Source organism: Tachysurus fulvidraco, chromosome 5 (genome assembly GCF_022655615.1).
Source record: "Tachysurus fulvidraco isolate hzauxx_2018 chromosome 5, HZAU_PFXX_2.0, whole genome shotgun sequence".
Taxonomy (NCBI): domain Eukaryota; kingdom Metazoa; phylum Chordata; class Actinopteri; order Siluriformes; family Bagridae; genus Tachysurus; species Tachysurus fulvidraco.
The window spans coordinates 24353715-24371033 of record NC_062522.1 but is presented as its reverse complement, the minus strand read 5'-3'; the positions used below and the strand labels follow the sequence as shown (position 1 = coordinate 24371033).

Here is a 17319-nt window from a genome sequence, read left to right as displayed (position 1 = left end):
AGCAATCATGTCAAACTTTGAACCATTCAGTCAAAAGCTAAATAGGTTATTAGTCTGTACTGAAACTGAATGTTTCACATGGGCACACCTCTTTATTCCCGAGATGCTCATACATTATAAAACAATAGTGAGCTTTAGAAATCTAACAGTGCTTATCACAACCCGAAGTCATCCAACTGGATAAGGAAACTACAAGAAAATGGAACTTAACTGTTAATGTTCTAAAGCTTGTTTCTAAAAGGTAGAATGGTGATTACATCTTCTATTGAAAAAAAATATTAATTAATATTATAAAAGTTAAAATTTTAATTGATATTTACATATTACATGCCCCTGATTTTTCCTCAGAGATATTGTCTTCTGAAGAGTGTGGCAATGAACATAACAGACCAACTTAGAATTCCAGACAATTATCAGGAAGCTTTTGCAAAAAATATTGTCATTGTTTCTCTTGCTATAATCATTATTTTCATAAATGGAATGTTAGTGGTAACTTTCTTCTGTAACACTGTATTTCATGGTGAGTCCAGATACATTTTATACATTAACCTTGTAATAAATGACATTCTCATGATTTTCATATCTGTAACTTTGTATGTATTGACTTATGCATGGCCTTACATAAATGTTTCAGTTTGTTGTACACTATTAGCAATAGCATCAACTACTTTTACAAATACTCCTTTGAATTTAGCTGGTATGGCAGTAGAACGTTACATTGCTATCTGTAAACCACTGCATCATACACAGATCTGCACTGTGAAAAAGACCTATATGTTAATCTGTTTGCTTTGGGGAATTGGAGCTTTCCCTGCAATAATAGACATTGTAATTATCACTGCAATGCAACCCAGTACTTTTTTTTATTCTCTTACGTTCTGCCAACCAATTATTGTGTATAACACAGCTTATTATGCACAAAAGACCATTGTTACACAGGCTCTATACATGTCTGTTGTATGGATAACTTTAATCTATACTTACTTTAAAGTTCTTTTTATAGCCAAAGTTGCCTCATCTAGCCATCATCAAAATTCAGCTAAGAAGGCCCGAAATACAATCCTTTTGCATGGTTGCCAGTTACTACTCTGCATGATGTCTTACATAACACCTGTCTTGGATATGCTATTAATTCCATTTTTTCCATCTCATCGAACTAAGATCACCTTCTTTAACTATCTGCTTACAAACATTGTACCAAGACTTCTGAGTCCTCTAATTTATGGAATTCGAGATCAGAAATTTGTGAGACACATTAAAGGCTACTTTTCCTGTAACATAGTCCTTGTAAAGGTTAGATTAACGAATATGAATTAGATATGAACTGGATAAAAATAAAAAAGCATCAATATCTCTAATAACAGACTCAGCCTTTTCATTAATTTTTAAAAGTCTGCATTGTAATTATGGATTCATGTGATTTTATATATTCTGATACAAAAACATTACATACACATGGCAATCTAAGGTGAAACAGTTTTTAAATAAACGAGTTGAAGGAGAATGTTTAATGGAGAATAGATGTTTTATTGAGTGAATTCACTGTTGTGCATCTAACAAGCTGATTGTGAATATATAAGTAAATATATATCTGTATTTACAATTAGAATTTTTATACTGAAGATTTCTCAAGCTATATGGATAAGTTTTTCATCATTTTTTTTAAACAGCTACTTTCAAGCTTGACTTTTCCTCTTTGAGGATTTGGACAAATATTTTTCCTGGTGTTAGCTGTATTCTAATACAATTATTCTTATAGGTATTCTGACCTCAATTTAAGGTTCTTTGTGGCGTTTAGTCAAAAATGAGTTATACACATACAATTTTCTGTGATGCTATTGTTACAGTGTTTAAATGGGTATCACACTATGTTGTTGTTGTTGTTGTTTTATTCTTATCTCTAAACTTACAGATAAATCTGGTTAAAGAGGATTTTAGCTTCTAGTTAATCATCATCAAGGATAAAAGAATGTAACATACGCAGATTTAACCAATAAACATCCACTTTCTATTTACTTTCTGACAGAAAAGAATATGTTTTAGATGTAGATGTTTTACATGTCAATGCATATGATGTTTAGATGAATAAAAAAGTGTATTGTCAATAAAATAAAGTATAAACAGTAAGTGTAACACAACAATTACAGTTTATGTCTACTCTAGTCACTGGTATATTTAAGGTATATATTACAATCATGGGAATAATACACTCCTCTACAGTTTTGTTTTTCATTAGGGCCTAAATAACAACTGTGACAACAGAAACACAACAGATTTCAATATATACAAATATTTTCCTAAATGTAAACATTTGTTGGTGCTGCAGTACCTCTGCCAAATAGGCATCAATCAGAAAAATATGGACAATTACATAAACAGCTGTTTGTTGCAATGATATAAAATGGTTTATTGACAAATCTCTATACCTTTTACATGACATGGTCAACACTGACTATGACTTTAATGAATTAGCTATTGTCCCCTGAAGAGACCTGTCAAATGATCCAAATAAATGGAGAACTACACCAGTTTTGAGGAAGTGTGTCTGAAGCTCTGTGTGCACACATGCCAAATTAATGGCCCGGGAAGGACATGTGACGAATTAATTCTGCACCAGCAAGTCCATATAAGGGCATCTACATCACATAAAGAAAGCAGACTGCCCTGATGACTGATATAAGAAATCATCATAGCACTGTATGTGTGCACTAAGACATGACAGGTCCTGAGATGTAGGAGAAAGTGTTTTAATGCTAGAAACATGACCCTTATCTCCAAGCAATTTATGTGCCATGAGAGATAAGGGCCCTTCTGTAGACCCTATTCAAATTCATGCAATTTGAAAATGTTCGTAGTGAAAGGGATAGCACAAAAGGAACAACACAATACTGGTAAACTTTGCCCCCGAAAGCAAACCTGAAGGACCTCCTGTGCTCTGGGAAAATGTCTATGTGGAAATAGGCATCTTTGAGGTCTATCATCACAAACCACTCCTCTGACCTGATCTTGGATGCAATAACCTTGAGTGTGAGAATCCTGAACTTCACTATGAGTGCAATTCAGAACCTGCAGGTCCCCTTTCCTCAGAAGTGAGAGAAGTTCCTCTTGGAGGAACGAGGTTCAGTCTGTACCAACAACAGTGGGCAGCACAACCTGAAGGAGGAGTACGGAAGGCAAACTGGATTTTGTAGCCTTTTCCCACATTATCCAGAACCCACTATTGAACCCACAGAAATCACCATGTGAGCTCTGGAAGCCGAGCCAGTGGGGTTAAAACCAAGCACTTGGCTGGAATACAGCAAAACAAGCACTAATTTAGCTTAGCGATAATGCAATTTTTTTTAAATAATTACATTCACCAGCATGGATGCCACTGTCTGTTTCAGGAAGCAATTCAGTGCAGACTGCTCAACATTGCCTGATAATAGTTCTTCTTCGGGAAACGGCTTCCCTGAGAATAGAATGAAATGCTACATAATGGGTGATATGGGAATACTTCATTGAGGAAGTTGTGTCTGAAGCTCTGTCTGCACAGACGCCAATTTAATGGCTTGGACAGGGACCCAAGTTACATACCTAACCTGGTGTAGTTTCCTTTTGAGGGAACTCTATGCTATATCATGGCTGATGCTATGGAAACGTCAATACCCATGCTGCCACACACCAGTCCATGACTGTGCCAGAGGCCATTAGAGAGCACAAGCAGACTTGGAACAGAACATCAATAGCTCTAAAGGACCTGGGTCACTGGAGTGGGGTTTAGGCCCAGTTTATAGAACCTGGCAAAGATTTGCATAAAGGACCCACCTGCCACATCACAAATTTCTTGGAGGGGAACAAACCTGGCTAGGGCACTGGACAAGGCAATACCACTAGTGGACTGAGCCTCTATTAACCAGTGCCCCAGTACCCAGTGCTGCTGGGAGACCTTATTGCCCCTGTTCCATCTCCCAAAGCAGACAAGCAGGGAGGAGGACTGACACCACAAGCTCGAGCAGTGGACATAATTTCTCAGTGCCCTTACCTGGCAAAGCAAGTGTAGCGGACAGTAGGCCTTCAAGATAACCAGAAAACCGGCTATTCTGAGCACTTCACACTCTGGGAACAGAGCTATCTATGTCCATCCACATGGAAGGCATAAAAACTCTTAGCTACAAATGCAACATGCAAAGCAAAACCAGAGAATACAGTACACTTCCACTAGGACTTACAGTAAAGATTCCATATCTTTGCGTGCGGGTGGAGCCACAATTTCCTGGTTGATGTAAGAGACCCTGATGTAGTGTTGTCCATGTACCAACACATGGTATCTCTTCAGCTAAATCAGAAAGTGGGATTTTTAGCTATTTGACCACCACAAACTGCTGATTAGCCTCCTGATACTTTTGAAGCCAAATAGAAGCCAAATTGTGGCTTCCAGGAAGAATGCATTATCCTTCTCCTTAATCCCTGTGAGACTGAGCCACCAACACCTCTCTGTTACAATCATAGCCAGTATGGAACTTATAGCATGGGCCATTTGATTAGTGGAACAAAGGGCTAAATCGATGATTTGACCAATTTACTTTACCGACTTAGGTTCTAATCCCTTATCTATGTCAGCATGGCTTGGAAGCCAAGGTGCATTTTCAACATGGAAATGCAGATGAAGGAGAAAAATAGGTATATATTGGCATGAGTATTCTAGTGACATTTAGGGATAAAATCACAAAAGAACAATGATATGACATACTGTACTGAAATTTTAATACACCCAACTGAAGTATACTACTGTTACTCTCTTGATTCTTCATTCACATTTTTGGACTTACTAAACTCACTTGGGCTTAAACAAAACATCACCTAAGCAACTCATCGTCGTAATCATACACTAGATTTAATAATATCACACGGATTAGATATCACTGATATAGATATCATACCTCAAAGTGATGACATCACAGACCATTACCTTATAATGTACACACTATCTATAGAGCAGACAAACTGTATCTCACCATGTTATCGACTCGGTAGAACTATTATTTCGATCACTAAAGACAGATTCACAAATAACCTGCCGTACCTGTCTCAACTGCTTACTGTACCCTTAAGCACAAACGACCTAGATGTAATGACTAACAGCATAGGTACATTCACTAGCACATTAGACACTGTTGCTCCAATCCGATTACAAAAGGTTAGAGATAAAACGCTTGCACCGTGGTATAATAGTCGTACTCCCACCCTAAAGAGAGCAACCCATAATCTTGAGCAAAAGTGGAGAAAAACTAAATTAGAGGTTTTTAGAATTGCGTATAAGGATAGTATGTCCAGCTATAGACAGGCTCTAAAAGCTGCCAGGGCTGAGCACCTAAGAAAACTCATAGAAAATATCCAGAACATCCCCAGGTTTTTATTTTGCACAGTGGCTAGATTAACAAAAAACAGAAATCTAAACACACTATTCCATCACAGTTCAGTAGTGAGGATTTTATGAGATTCTTCACTGATAAAATCAAAAGTATCAGGAATAAAATAGGTGACGCTCAACATATGAGAGCAACTAGTGACCCAGTCTCACTTAAGGCTCTAGACACACAACTACAGTGCTTTGCAAGTACAGGACAAGAAGAGTTAGATAAACTTATTACCACAGCTAAATCAACAACTTGTTCAATAGACCCCATTCCAACTAAATTACTGAAAGAAGTGTTGCATAAAGCTGGTGAGCCTCTTCTTAATATTTTTAACTCCTTGTTATCTTTAGGTTACATCCCTAAGTCTTTCAAGTTGGCAGTCATTAGGCCACTCATCAAAAAACCTAACAGATACAAATGAACTATCAAATTACAGACCTATTTCAAACCTTCTGTTTATGTCTAAAATACTTGAAAAGGTTGTGGCTGTTCAACTGACTTCCTTCTTACAGGAGAACAATATCCTCGAAGAGTTTCAGTCAGGTTTCAGGCCCCATCATAGCACAGAATCTGCACTTGTTAAAGTTATAAACAACTTGTTCTTAGCTTCGGACAAGACTGTATGTCCCTATTAGTTCTACTTGACCTTAGTGCTGCATTCAACACTATACTGTAGATCACAACATTCTTCTAGATCGCTTACAAAATTACTCAGGTATTCATGGACAGGCTTTAAGTTTAGATCCTACCTGTCTGACCGATACCATTTTGTTGAATTAAATGGTGAAACCTCCAGTTTAATACCAGTTAATCATGGGGTCCCTCAAGGATCATTTCTAGGACCTCTGCTTTTCTCGATATACATGCTTCCATTAGGGAACATCATTAGAAGACATGGGATTAGTTTCCACTGCTATGCTGACGATACACAGTTATATATCTCATCAAAACCAGATGAAATAGCCAAAGTGCCCAAACTAACTCAATGCCTTAGAGAGATAAAAGACTGGATGAGCTGCAACTTTCTGTTGTTAAACTCTGATGAGACAGAAATACTACTTATAGGTCCAAAAACCAGTACACAGAAACTCTCACAACTTAACTTCCATTTAGAGGGACGTACTGTTACTAGTAGCTCAACAGTGAAAGACCTGGGTGTTATATTAGACAGCAACCTGTCTTTTGAAAATCATATCGCCCATACCACAAAAACAGCCTTCTTACACCTTAGAAATATTGCCAAGCTGAGAAACATCCTCTCTGTATCTGATGCTGAGAAGCTAGTTCTTGCATTCATGACCTCTAGACTGGACTATTGTAATGCATTACTAGATGGTTGTCCTGCATCTTTAATAAATAGGCTACAGTTAGTCCAAAATGCAGCTGCCAGAGTTCTCACCAGGACAAGAAAGTATGACCATATAACCCCAATTTTATCATCTCTACACTGGCTACCTGTTAAGTTTAGAATTGATTACAAACTGCTGCTACTTACGTATAAGGGTCTTAATGGTTTAGCTCCCATGTATCTAACTAGTCTTCTAACACGTTACAATCCTTCACGCTCTCTGAGATCACAAAACTCAGGACCTCTGGTAGTTCCCAGAATATCTGTCTACTAAAGGTGGTAAAGCATTTTCTTATTTAGCTCCCAAACTTTGGAATATCCTTCTTGATAGTGTTTGGGGCTCAGACACACTTTCCCAGTTCAAAAGCAGATTAAAAACTCACCTCTTTAGTCAGGCGTATACACACACACACACACACACACACACACACACACACACACACACATCCCATAAAATTATGCACCATTACTTTAGACTTGCACTTTTTTTATGAACAGCAGATATGTTAATCCCTCTACACTGCTATTCTCTTTTTACCCATCCCGAGGCATCCAGTCATTGTACCAGCTCCAATCGTCTTCCGTGCGATGAAGATTTTGGACCTCCACTGAGATGAGGCCATCTCCATGAGAATCCTGAGACATCTACAGATCTACCAGCTCCAGTTGGACTCTATGATACCAAGAGGAGATCTGAACTCCATGTGATCTTTACACCAATTCAACATTTATTTGACTGTACATCACACCCTCTAATGTCACCCATATGAGGATGGGTTCCCCTTTGAGTCTGGTTCCTCACCAATTTAAGGGAGTTTTTCCTTGCCACTGCTGCCTGAGTCAGCTCAGACTTGCTCATTGGGGATAAATACTTATACATACAGTACATACATACATACACACTGAGAACTATATATATATATATATATATATATATATATATATATATATATATATATATATATCTTGAATTTTTTACTATATTAATTCTCTATATTTCTCCTTATGTTTACCTTCTGTTCTGTTTATGTTCTGTAAAGCTGCTTTGAGACAAAGCCCATTGTAAAAAGCACTATACAAAAGCGAGTGAGGATCCAAATGCAGTTAAAGAGATTTAATGACAAAAACAAGAAAACAGGTACACAGACAAAACAAGACCGAACACAGAGCTGACAGGAAACAGGAACATTGAAACGACTAGCACCAGGGAAGTGAACAAACAGAGAATATATAGGTGACAGGAACCAATGACAAAACAGAGACAATCAGAGACAAAGACAACACACCTGGAGGAAAGATTGAGTACAATTAGTGTCCATGGTAACAAATAAGTGGGCGGGGCCAACAATTAACAGCAGGGAATGTCAGCAGACAGAAACAAGTAAAACACAGACAGACTCATTACAATGTTTGATGTGAACATGGCAGCATGGCAGTAGCACGCAGTGGTCTCTCCAGACCCAATGGACTATATCGGACTTGAGTGCACTACATGGCAAGTTTAGAAACTGCTGCATCTTTGTTTTCACAGAGATGTGGCTCAGCAACAGAGTTCCGGATGCCGGAAGGAGGCTGCAACCAACGGCGATTCTGTCAACCTGGAATAGTACAGGACATCAGTGACAAGCTGTATCAGCAAGTGCATTGATGAAAAATTTTTCATGCAGAGTATTAGTTTTAAAGGTAGAACCTGACAAAAAATAGCCATAAATTAATATCTTGTGTGTTCTCTAAAATATTCAACATGGAAAGAAATTAAAGCATGGAAATACCCACACTAGTTTTATGACTAATCATCTTAAAGGGCCTGAAGCATATGCAGTTTAAGATCAAAGTGTCACTAACACTGTGAAAAAGTCTTTAAAAAGGAGGCAAAAAATAAACTACACACTACACATTACACATTTGTTTGGAAATACATATGTTTTGAATCACTTACAAGACTTAGCACAAGTCACAACACGTGCAAGGAAAACTGTGGGGTGATCATGCAACAGATCATCCAGTAAGGGCCAATAAGAAGGGCTCTATAGCACTTCTGAAACTTAAAGGACTTTACCTCCAGGTATTTCATTCCCTAGAATGAATGTCATGCCCTCCACAGGTAAAGACATACTGCCATATCTGAGCACAAACACACATGGTACAGAGGAACATTGTACTGCATTGCAGTCCATTAAAAAAACAGAATGACTGCTCAGGAAAAGGAGCACTATCACAGATATTTCAACAGGTACTGAGCTCTGCTCTTTACCAAATATACCTCATGTTAAAAATGGCTGATAACCAGAATCAATAGTTTCTTCAATATCATGGCCAACAAAACTGGGAGCAGAAACAAGAGCAATACTCTGAGAATTACTGAGTATTTGCTTTTGCCTTTTTCTGTTTTATTTCATAATTGCACACTGCAATGATATGGCCAGCCGAGCTAGGAAGGGAATTGTAACAACTTGTATCTTGGTCTGTTTAAACACATTCTTGTGTCATCACAAACTTATCAGCTTCTGAAACTGATAGACCACAACACCTATTCAGATAGTGTAACATCTCAGGTGGCATTCAATCAAAGCCGCAACCACCAGCACACCTCTTTATAGGCTCTCGCTTACATGCCTATAATTAGCGCAACTCGCGACAACTGTGCCTGCCACTATTTAAGACCCCGAGGTTCAGCCCTCGGTGTGCAGATACAGTCCACAGTGCCAGAGTAGAGTGGTAATACTTATCAGAGTGCATAGCATTCTGAGAGGTAATATATAAGAGAAGGATCTAAAAAGTCAAGTCAAGAGTGAAGAAGCTTTTATTGTCATTTCAACCATATATAGCTGTTGCAGTACATAGTGAAATGAGACAATGTTTTTCCAGGATTGTGGTGCTACATAAAACAAAGACAGGGCTAAGGACTTAGTAAGTAGTCCTAGCCACATAATGTGCAACTGTGCAACCTGGTGCAAACAGTGCAGGACAAGACAAACAAGAGATTGCAGAACAAAAGGCAGTGCAGACAAAAAGTTACAAGACAATACAAAAAATACTAAAAAAGACAATATACAAAAGACAGTAAACAGAAACAGCACCGACCGGTGTAAATACTGTATGTTCAGACAATATTGTGTGCAGTAATACTAGAATGAACACAGTTTCTTAGCAGCAGGTCCCTGAGATAATGTATAGGATTTGTGCAAAAACAACAAACGACTGAAATATTGTACAGTATGTGCAAAACGAGGGAAATGATTAGACAGTGTGTGCAAAGAGCAAAAAAGTCAAAAAGTGTGCAAAAAAGCATGTAAACAGTTTGATAGATGTAATCAGCATGTAAACAGCATGTAAACAAGTTGATGGATGTATATTGGAAGTGTGTGTATTTGGTGTAGGTCTGTGCAGTCCATACTGATGATGTTCGTGTGTATGTTGTGCTTACCACAGTTTAGTTCAGTTATTGAGAAGTCTGATGGCTTGTGGGAAGAAACTGTTACACAGTCTGGTCGTGAGGGCTTGAATTCTTCGGTACCTTTTTCCAGACGGCAGGAGGGTGAAGAGTGTGTCTGAGGGGTGTGTGGGGTCATCCACAATGCTGTTGGCTTTGCGGATGCAGCATGTGGTGTAATTGTCCATGATAGAGGGAAGAGAGACTCCAATGATCATCACAGCTGTCCTCACTATCCGCTGCAGGGTCAGTTCCCAAACCAGACAGTGATACAGCTGCTCAAGAAGCTCTCAGTGGTCCCTCTGTAGAACAAGGTCAGGATGGGGGGAGGGAGATGTGCCTTTCTCAGCCTTTGTAGGAAGTAGAGACGCTGCTGGGCTTTCTTGGTGATGGAGCTGATGTTGAGTGACCAGGTGAGGTTCTCTAGATGAACACCAAGAAATTTGGTGCTCTTGATGATCTCTACTGACGATCCGTCGATGTTCAGCTTAGAGTGGTCGCTCTGTGCTCTTCTGAAGTCAACAACAATCTCTTTGCTTTTATCAATATTCAAAGACAGGTTATTGGCTCAACACCAGGTAGTTAGATGTTGCACCTCGTCCCTGTATGCTGACTCGTCGTTCTTGCTGATGAGACCCACCACAGTCGTGTCATCGGCGAACTTGATGATATAGTTTGATCTGTGCAATGCTGCACAGATCAAGAGAGGGTGATAGCATGGTCTTGATGTGCCTCATGACGAGCTTCTCATAGCACTTCATAACGATGGGTGTGCGTGCGACAGGATGATAGTCATTGAGGCAGGACACTGTAGACTTCTTTGGGATGGGGACAATGGTGGTAGTCTTGAGGCACATAGGAACAACGGCGCTGCTCAGGGAAATGTTGAAGATGTTAGTAAAGACATCTGCTAGTTGTTCTGCACATTCTCTGGGCACCCTGCCAGGAATGTTGTCTGGTCTAACTCTGCATAGAGTTCTCCTCATGTCGGCCGTGTCATCGGGGGGAGGGATGGTCTTCCTTGCCATTACGTTGTTCTGCACCTCAAACTGAGTGCATTTGGGAGGGAGGCATTGTTATCACAAGCAGGTGAAACTGTCTTGTAGTTCATAATTGCCTGTATTCCCTGTCACATGCGCCGGGTGTCTCCGCTGTCCTGGGCGTGTGCGTGCTTTGCCTCTCTGAAGGCTCGGGACAGTTTGGCCCTTGCTCTTCTTAAGGCCGCCCTGTCCCCTGTTCTGAAGGCTAGGTCTCTAGTCTTCAGCAGCGCACAAATGTTAGCAGTCATCCACGGCTTCTGGTTGGAGCATGTGATGATAAGGTAAGGTAAGGTAAGGTAAAATTTATTGTCCCAAGTAGGGAATTTGTCTTGGGCCATCACCCATGCTGCAGTCATACATTAGACAAATATAATTCACAAAATACATAGAATATTGAATACATAAAATTACAACTCTATACTTCCTCTATTTAACAACTTATAGACACTGGGATAAAAGAGTTTTTTTTTAATCTATTTAATCTGCAGTGAGGAACTCTGAACCTCCTGCCAGAGGGCAACAACTCATACTCTGTATTCAAAACATGTATCATTCATATCAGTTTTGATCTCGACTGCACATACAGATTCTCAAACCATACTTTCATACAGTATCTGATTAAACTCTCAATTACGAGTCTGGTGAAAGATTACCATAAACTTTTGATCAACCCCATGAACTCTCAGATGACGTAAAAAATGCAATCTTTGTTGTATCTTACTACATAGATTATCCACATGTATATGCCATGTTAGTGAATCATCAAAAAAGGTACCAATATATTTATACAGTATGATGAGACCTGTGCTACATTTTGATTGTGGATGCTCAATGGCCTGTGATCACCCACTCCTATAGGATCAAACACCATTTCCTTTGTCTTACCTACATTTAGAGCTAGGTGGTTATCACACCAGATCTCAAATCTTCTAATCTCTGAAAAATATTCGGACAGGTCTCCATCCTTTTTAATAACCCTAAGATTGCAGTTTTATCTGAGAATTTGATAATATAATTATTGGGGTAGCACCTTCTGCACTCATCCGTATACAGAGTGAACAACACCAGTGAATTAACACAACCCTGAGGGGCTCCAGTACTTAGAGTTCTAACTTCAGAGAGTGTTCCATTAACACTAACGTGCTGCCTAGGGTTGGTTAAAAAAGAGTGGTGTTATTTAAGATCCATTAACCTCTTAGTTAAAAGATGCGGCTTCAGCATGTTGAAAGCTGAATTACAATGTAAGAACACAAGACGTGCATATGAGCTAGTATCCTCTAGATGTCTATTTATTAAATGTGTGATGGTTATAGCAGCATCATCAGTACTTCTAATACTTCTATATGCAAATTGAAATGGATCCAAAACACTACTAACTACACCAGGTTACATATGTAACCCGGTTTCCTGAGAACGGAATGAGACACTGCATCAGTGCTGATGCTATGGGAATGCTTCTGTAAGCATTCATACACGCCACTTAAGGGCTCAGGAAGGACACGTGACGGTGTGATTACGCGCCAGTAAGTCCATATAAGGGGATCTAAGTCACACTGCTCCAGCTTCTATTTGTCTGAAGGAAGTGCGAGAGGATGCCCACGGCATGGCCAGCGACACAGTGTCTCTTTCCCTTCTCAGGGAACCAGGTTACATACGTAACCTGGTGTAGTTCCCTTTTGAGGGAACTCAACTCTGCGTCAATGCTGACCCTATGGGTATGCCAATAACCACGCTGCCACGCACCGGTCAATGGCTGTGCCAGAGGCCATGAGAGAGCATGAGCCGACAGGGAACAAACCATCAAAGGCCCTGCAGGACCTGGGACCCTGTAGAGGGGTCCAAATACAGGTTATAGAACCAGATAAAGGTGTGCAGAAGGGCCAACCTACCGAGGCAAGACCGCGCACCTCATAGGCTAATGGCCTCCACTACCCAGTGCACCAGTCGCTGCTTGGAAACCGGATTACCCTTATTCCGGCTCTCAAGACAGACAAAAAAGGGGCAGAGGAGTTACTCCACGAGCTAGAGCGGTGGACATAAGTCCTCAAGGCCCTCAGTGGGCAAAGCAAATGCAATGCAGCCTCTCCTGTTCTGCCGACTCATGTTGCAGGGGACAGTAGGCCCGCAGTATGACTGGATAGCCTTAGGGACATATCCTGCCCCAGAGTGCAGAATAGCCTTGGCCATGCCAGGGGAAAATTCTAGGCAGGCGGAGGCGATCAACAGCATCTCAAGAGAGGCCAAGGCTAGGAGCAAAACCAACTTCAGGGTCAGAAACTTCTCAGAGGCTGACTCCATGGGCACAAGGGGGCTTTCAGCAGCCCCTCCAGGACCACAGAGATGTCCCAGGAAAAAGGTGCGGTCTGCAGGAAGGCCTCAGCTGCCTGACACCATGCAGAAAGTGAGAGACCAGAGGGTGCCTATGCAAGGAGGCTTCGCAGAGATGGCCCATAGATTCCACATCTCGGGGCAGGGGTGTAGGATTGCCCCCTGTGTCTGAGAGAGGAGATCCTCCCTGACAAGAACCTCCATGGAGTGCCATTCAGGAAGGAGGCTTGGACCAAGAATCAAACTGGAGAGGGCCAATGAGAGGCAACTAGGAGTAGGTTGACCTGGTCATGGCACACTCTGGCTAGGACCTGCGGGAGCAGAGCTACCTGGGGGGGAAGGCGTATGGACAGAGCCTCGGCAATGTCCATACCAAGACATCCAGGCCCAAAGCGGCCGGATGAGAGAGGGAAAGCCACGGCGGACAGTGGGTCGACTCCTTGGAGGCGAACAGATCCACTTCTGCCTGGCCAAAAATCTGCTAAATCTTCTACACCACGTGGGGGTGGAGACGTCTCTCCCCAGGCCTCAGCACCTGCCTCGACAGGAAGTCTGCCTCCCGATTTACATGCCCTGGAATGAAAATTGCTCTCAGCGAAAAGAACCTGGTCTCTACCCAGAGCAGAATCTGCAGTGCCAACCTGAAATGGGGGCGCAAACGCAGACCGCTCTGATGATTGATATAGGGAGCCACCACAGTGCTGTCTGTCCGTACTAAGACATGGCAGCCCCTCCCCTCCAGGCAGTTTATGTGCCATGAGAGATAAGGGCCCTCCCATCGACCCTAGGCAGGACGGCCATGCTAGGCTGCTCCCCAGCCCAAAAGTGAGGCGTCCGTCGGAAGAGTCCTGCGACGGTGACACGCCCCCAGAAGGGGGACCTAAGGCCAGGAACTGGGTTCTTCCCCACATAAGAAGGGTACGAAGCCCACAGCATGTAACCCTTATAACCCTGAGGGTATGTCAGGCTACCCTGACAGGCAGCCACACTAACCCTCCTTACTGCCCTGTAGTGAGCTAGGAGGGGGTTGGGTGCGGCTGGAGAAACTCCCTGAATGTTGCCGACTGGCATTTTACCTCCCGGTGCCTGTTGATGACAGTACTCACTGCATCGCCGAACAAGCCCTGAGGTGACACCGGGGCATCCAGGAGAGAGGACCTATCCATGGCAACCAGCGCAGCCATTGCACAGCCTATGGAGCGGGCCATCTGCTTTGTGGCACGGAACACAAAAAAGTCAGTGACTCGGTGGAGCTCAGATACCACCTGAGGTCCCAACCCCTGGCCACCATTGAGCTCTGTCAGCAGGTCAGCCTGGTAGGCCTGCTGCCATGTAGGCCTTACCCACAAGTGCTGAAGTAGTTCTACATGGCTTGGATGGAATGCAGGTTTCCTTCATGCGGGCGATGTAGGTGCGAGATAGCCCATAAGCGTGTCTTCAATCCCAGGCATCGCCCCATATCATGGCTTTCAAGCCCTTTTTCTCCGCTTCCGCTAACTCAACCTGCGAACCCCATGATCGAAGCCGCTATGCCGCCTAGGTGGACATGGGACCGGAACTACGAGGAAAAGCCGAAGCTGAAAATATAGCCAGGCGGGATTGGAGAGTAAGCAGAGGGAATCCCTCACAATGCTCCCCCCACGGCTCCCTCGAGAGCTGACCGCGCATACTCCTCTCCCCACGCATTCTCACAAGCATTTCACCTTCCCTATTGTTTTTGGTTGGTTATATGTATGTATATATATATATATATATATATAAAACCAACCAAAAATAATAATAATAACCGTGCTCCCCATAAAAGACTGCAATCACTTGGTTAATGCACAGTCAAGAGGAACACAACAAATTTTAAGCAATTATCAAAGTTTATTCCATCCCTATCCAAACAGATCCCATACATGCCCATATAAGGACATATGGTTACTGGTTTTAATAATGGTTCAAAATACCAAAATGACTGACAGTGTCAGTGTGTTGCCAGCAATTCCCGTTTCACTTCCAGGGTGGCAGACATTCCCGTTTTGTAGTGCATGGACTTCATCGGGAAAAAAGTCCTGCTTTGCCTGTTTCAGGAGAAGAATTTCAATGTCGATACACTGTGTGGCAGACATTGAGGGTGTGGCCGCCCCATGCACAGACTGTACTAAGCCTGCACATCTAGTGAACTGGTCTGTGGCTGGTAGAGAGGATGAAGTAACAGCAACATGAGCACGGAAGAATGATTTTCTTAACTTCTCATCTGTCGTAGTGATGGCCTGTTCGTGAACGAATCGTTCTTTTGAACCAGTTCTTTTTAGTGAACTGGATGAACCGGTTCACCAAATCGGACTGATTCGTTCTAAACAGTTCGCGACTTGAGTCAGCGCTGATCCACAAGTTACTAAAGTTACTCACTTTCAGTCATGCCTGACAGTCTGTCCGACTCTAAATAAACTAATATCCCGGAGTATATGTAACTCCTGTACGCTGAACTGACATGTTGTGCTGAGAGAACTGTGAGCGCGAGCTGTTGATTCTGTGCATGCGTGAATTACTGAACCGATACAGCGAATCATCAGTACATTGAACTGGAGAACTGCTTGTCTCGGACACGTCCGAGAACCGATGAACTAGTACAGCGAATCATCAGTACACTGAACTGAGAACTGTTTCGGACGTGTCCGACATACTGTTTATGCTGCGCATGCGTGAGCAAATTATACATATTATACACCTTCAGAGCAAATTATACATATTGGGATATGCATAGTAACTAGTCATAGGCTATTAAACATTTTTTTTTTTTAAAAATCAATATATGTCACTCAATATATGTCAGTTAATTTTACTATTGACTATTGTGCAGGTTAGTCTGTATTTCTATATGCTGCTTTTTGTAAGTTGATGAAGATTAGTCTTTAAGACACGTAAAACATCCACATTTGCACATAAATGCCTGTACTGCGTGTTTTAGTTGCAAAACTTAAATGTAAGAAATGTATTCAACTAAAGTTATGATTACAAAGAACTTTTCGAATGTGTTAAATTGATTGTATTAATATCTGCCGGCAGTGGGATAATGGAATTTGCGTCATTACGTCATTGTGAATGACGTCATTACGTCAGGACGTAAAAGAATTGGTGAACTGGATTTTTGAACTGGTTCATTAAATCGAACTGTCCGAAAGAACCGGTTCGCGGAAAAGAACAAAACTTCCCATCACTAATCTGTCGGAGATAAGTTGGTCTGTATTGCCCAGTTTTGCCAGGTTGCTGTAAAAATAAAAAGAGCAAAAAATAAAAAATAAAAAAATAAAAATAAAAAAGAGCATAAAGAGATTTGCCTCTTATGTCATCTGCAGGGTTTAGTTTTGAGTCTACATGATGCAAATTCTTGTATCTCAGCAATCTGTGTGCCAAAAACACTGTAATTACAGGATTCCGATTTGATTCAAGTGAGAACCAAGTGAGAGTTTAGCTAGCTGGGCACCAGTAATGACCTAGCCATTACAAAGGAGGTTTGAACTTCTTCCTCGATTTGCAGACACAGGTACAGTATGCAACTGAACAATAAGCGTGCTCAGATGCATCACAAAACACATGCAACTCGACAGACCCACAATCTGCGTTTGGACAGAGAGGGAAGTGGCACCTTGGCATGCATAATTTGGGCCTCAGAGTTTATACTAAGATTTTAGCCCATGTGGTATTAGGCAAAATATAACAAAGAGAGTCATATTGGGAGGCTAGCTTGGTGAGTAGTCTGTCAACATGAGAACCATAAGGCTG

General features: G+C 41.6%; 1 protein-coding gene across 1 annotated transcript; it reads left to right on the top strand.

The window, feature by feature from the left end:
- The first annotated feature begins 375 nt into the window (after positions 1-375).
- LOC113642738 (odorant receptor 131-2-like) lies at positions 376-1317 on the top strand. Its single transcript, XM_027146354.1, has one exon. The coding sequence runs from the start codon at positions 376-378 to the stop codon at positions 1315-1317; it is 942 nt and encodes a 313-aa protein (XP_027002155.1).
- Positions 1318-17319: the final 16002 nt, after the last annotated feature.

Bases quoted from the DNA above. Each gene is read 5' to 3' on its own strand.
- LOC113642738 (XM_027146354.1), top strand. From the start codon at position 376: ATGAACATAACAGACCAACTTAGAATTCCAGACAATTATCAGGAAGCT.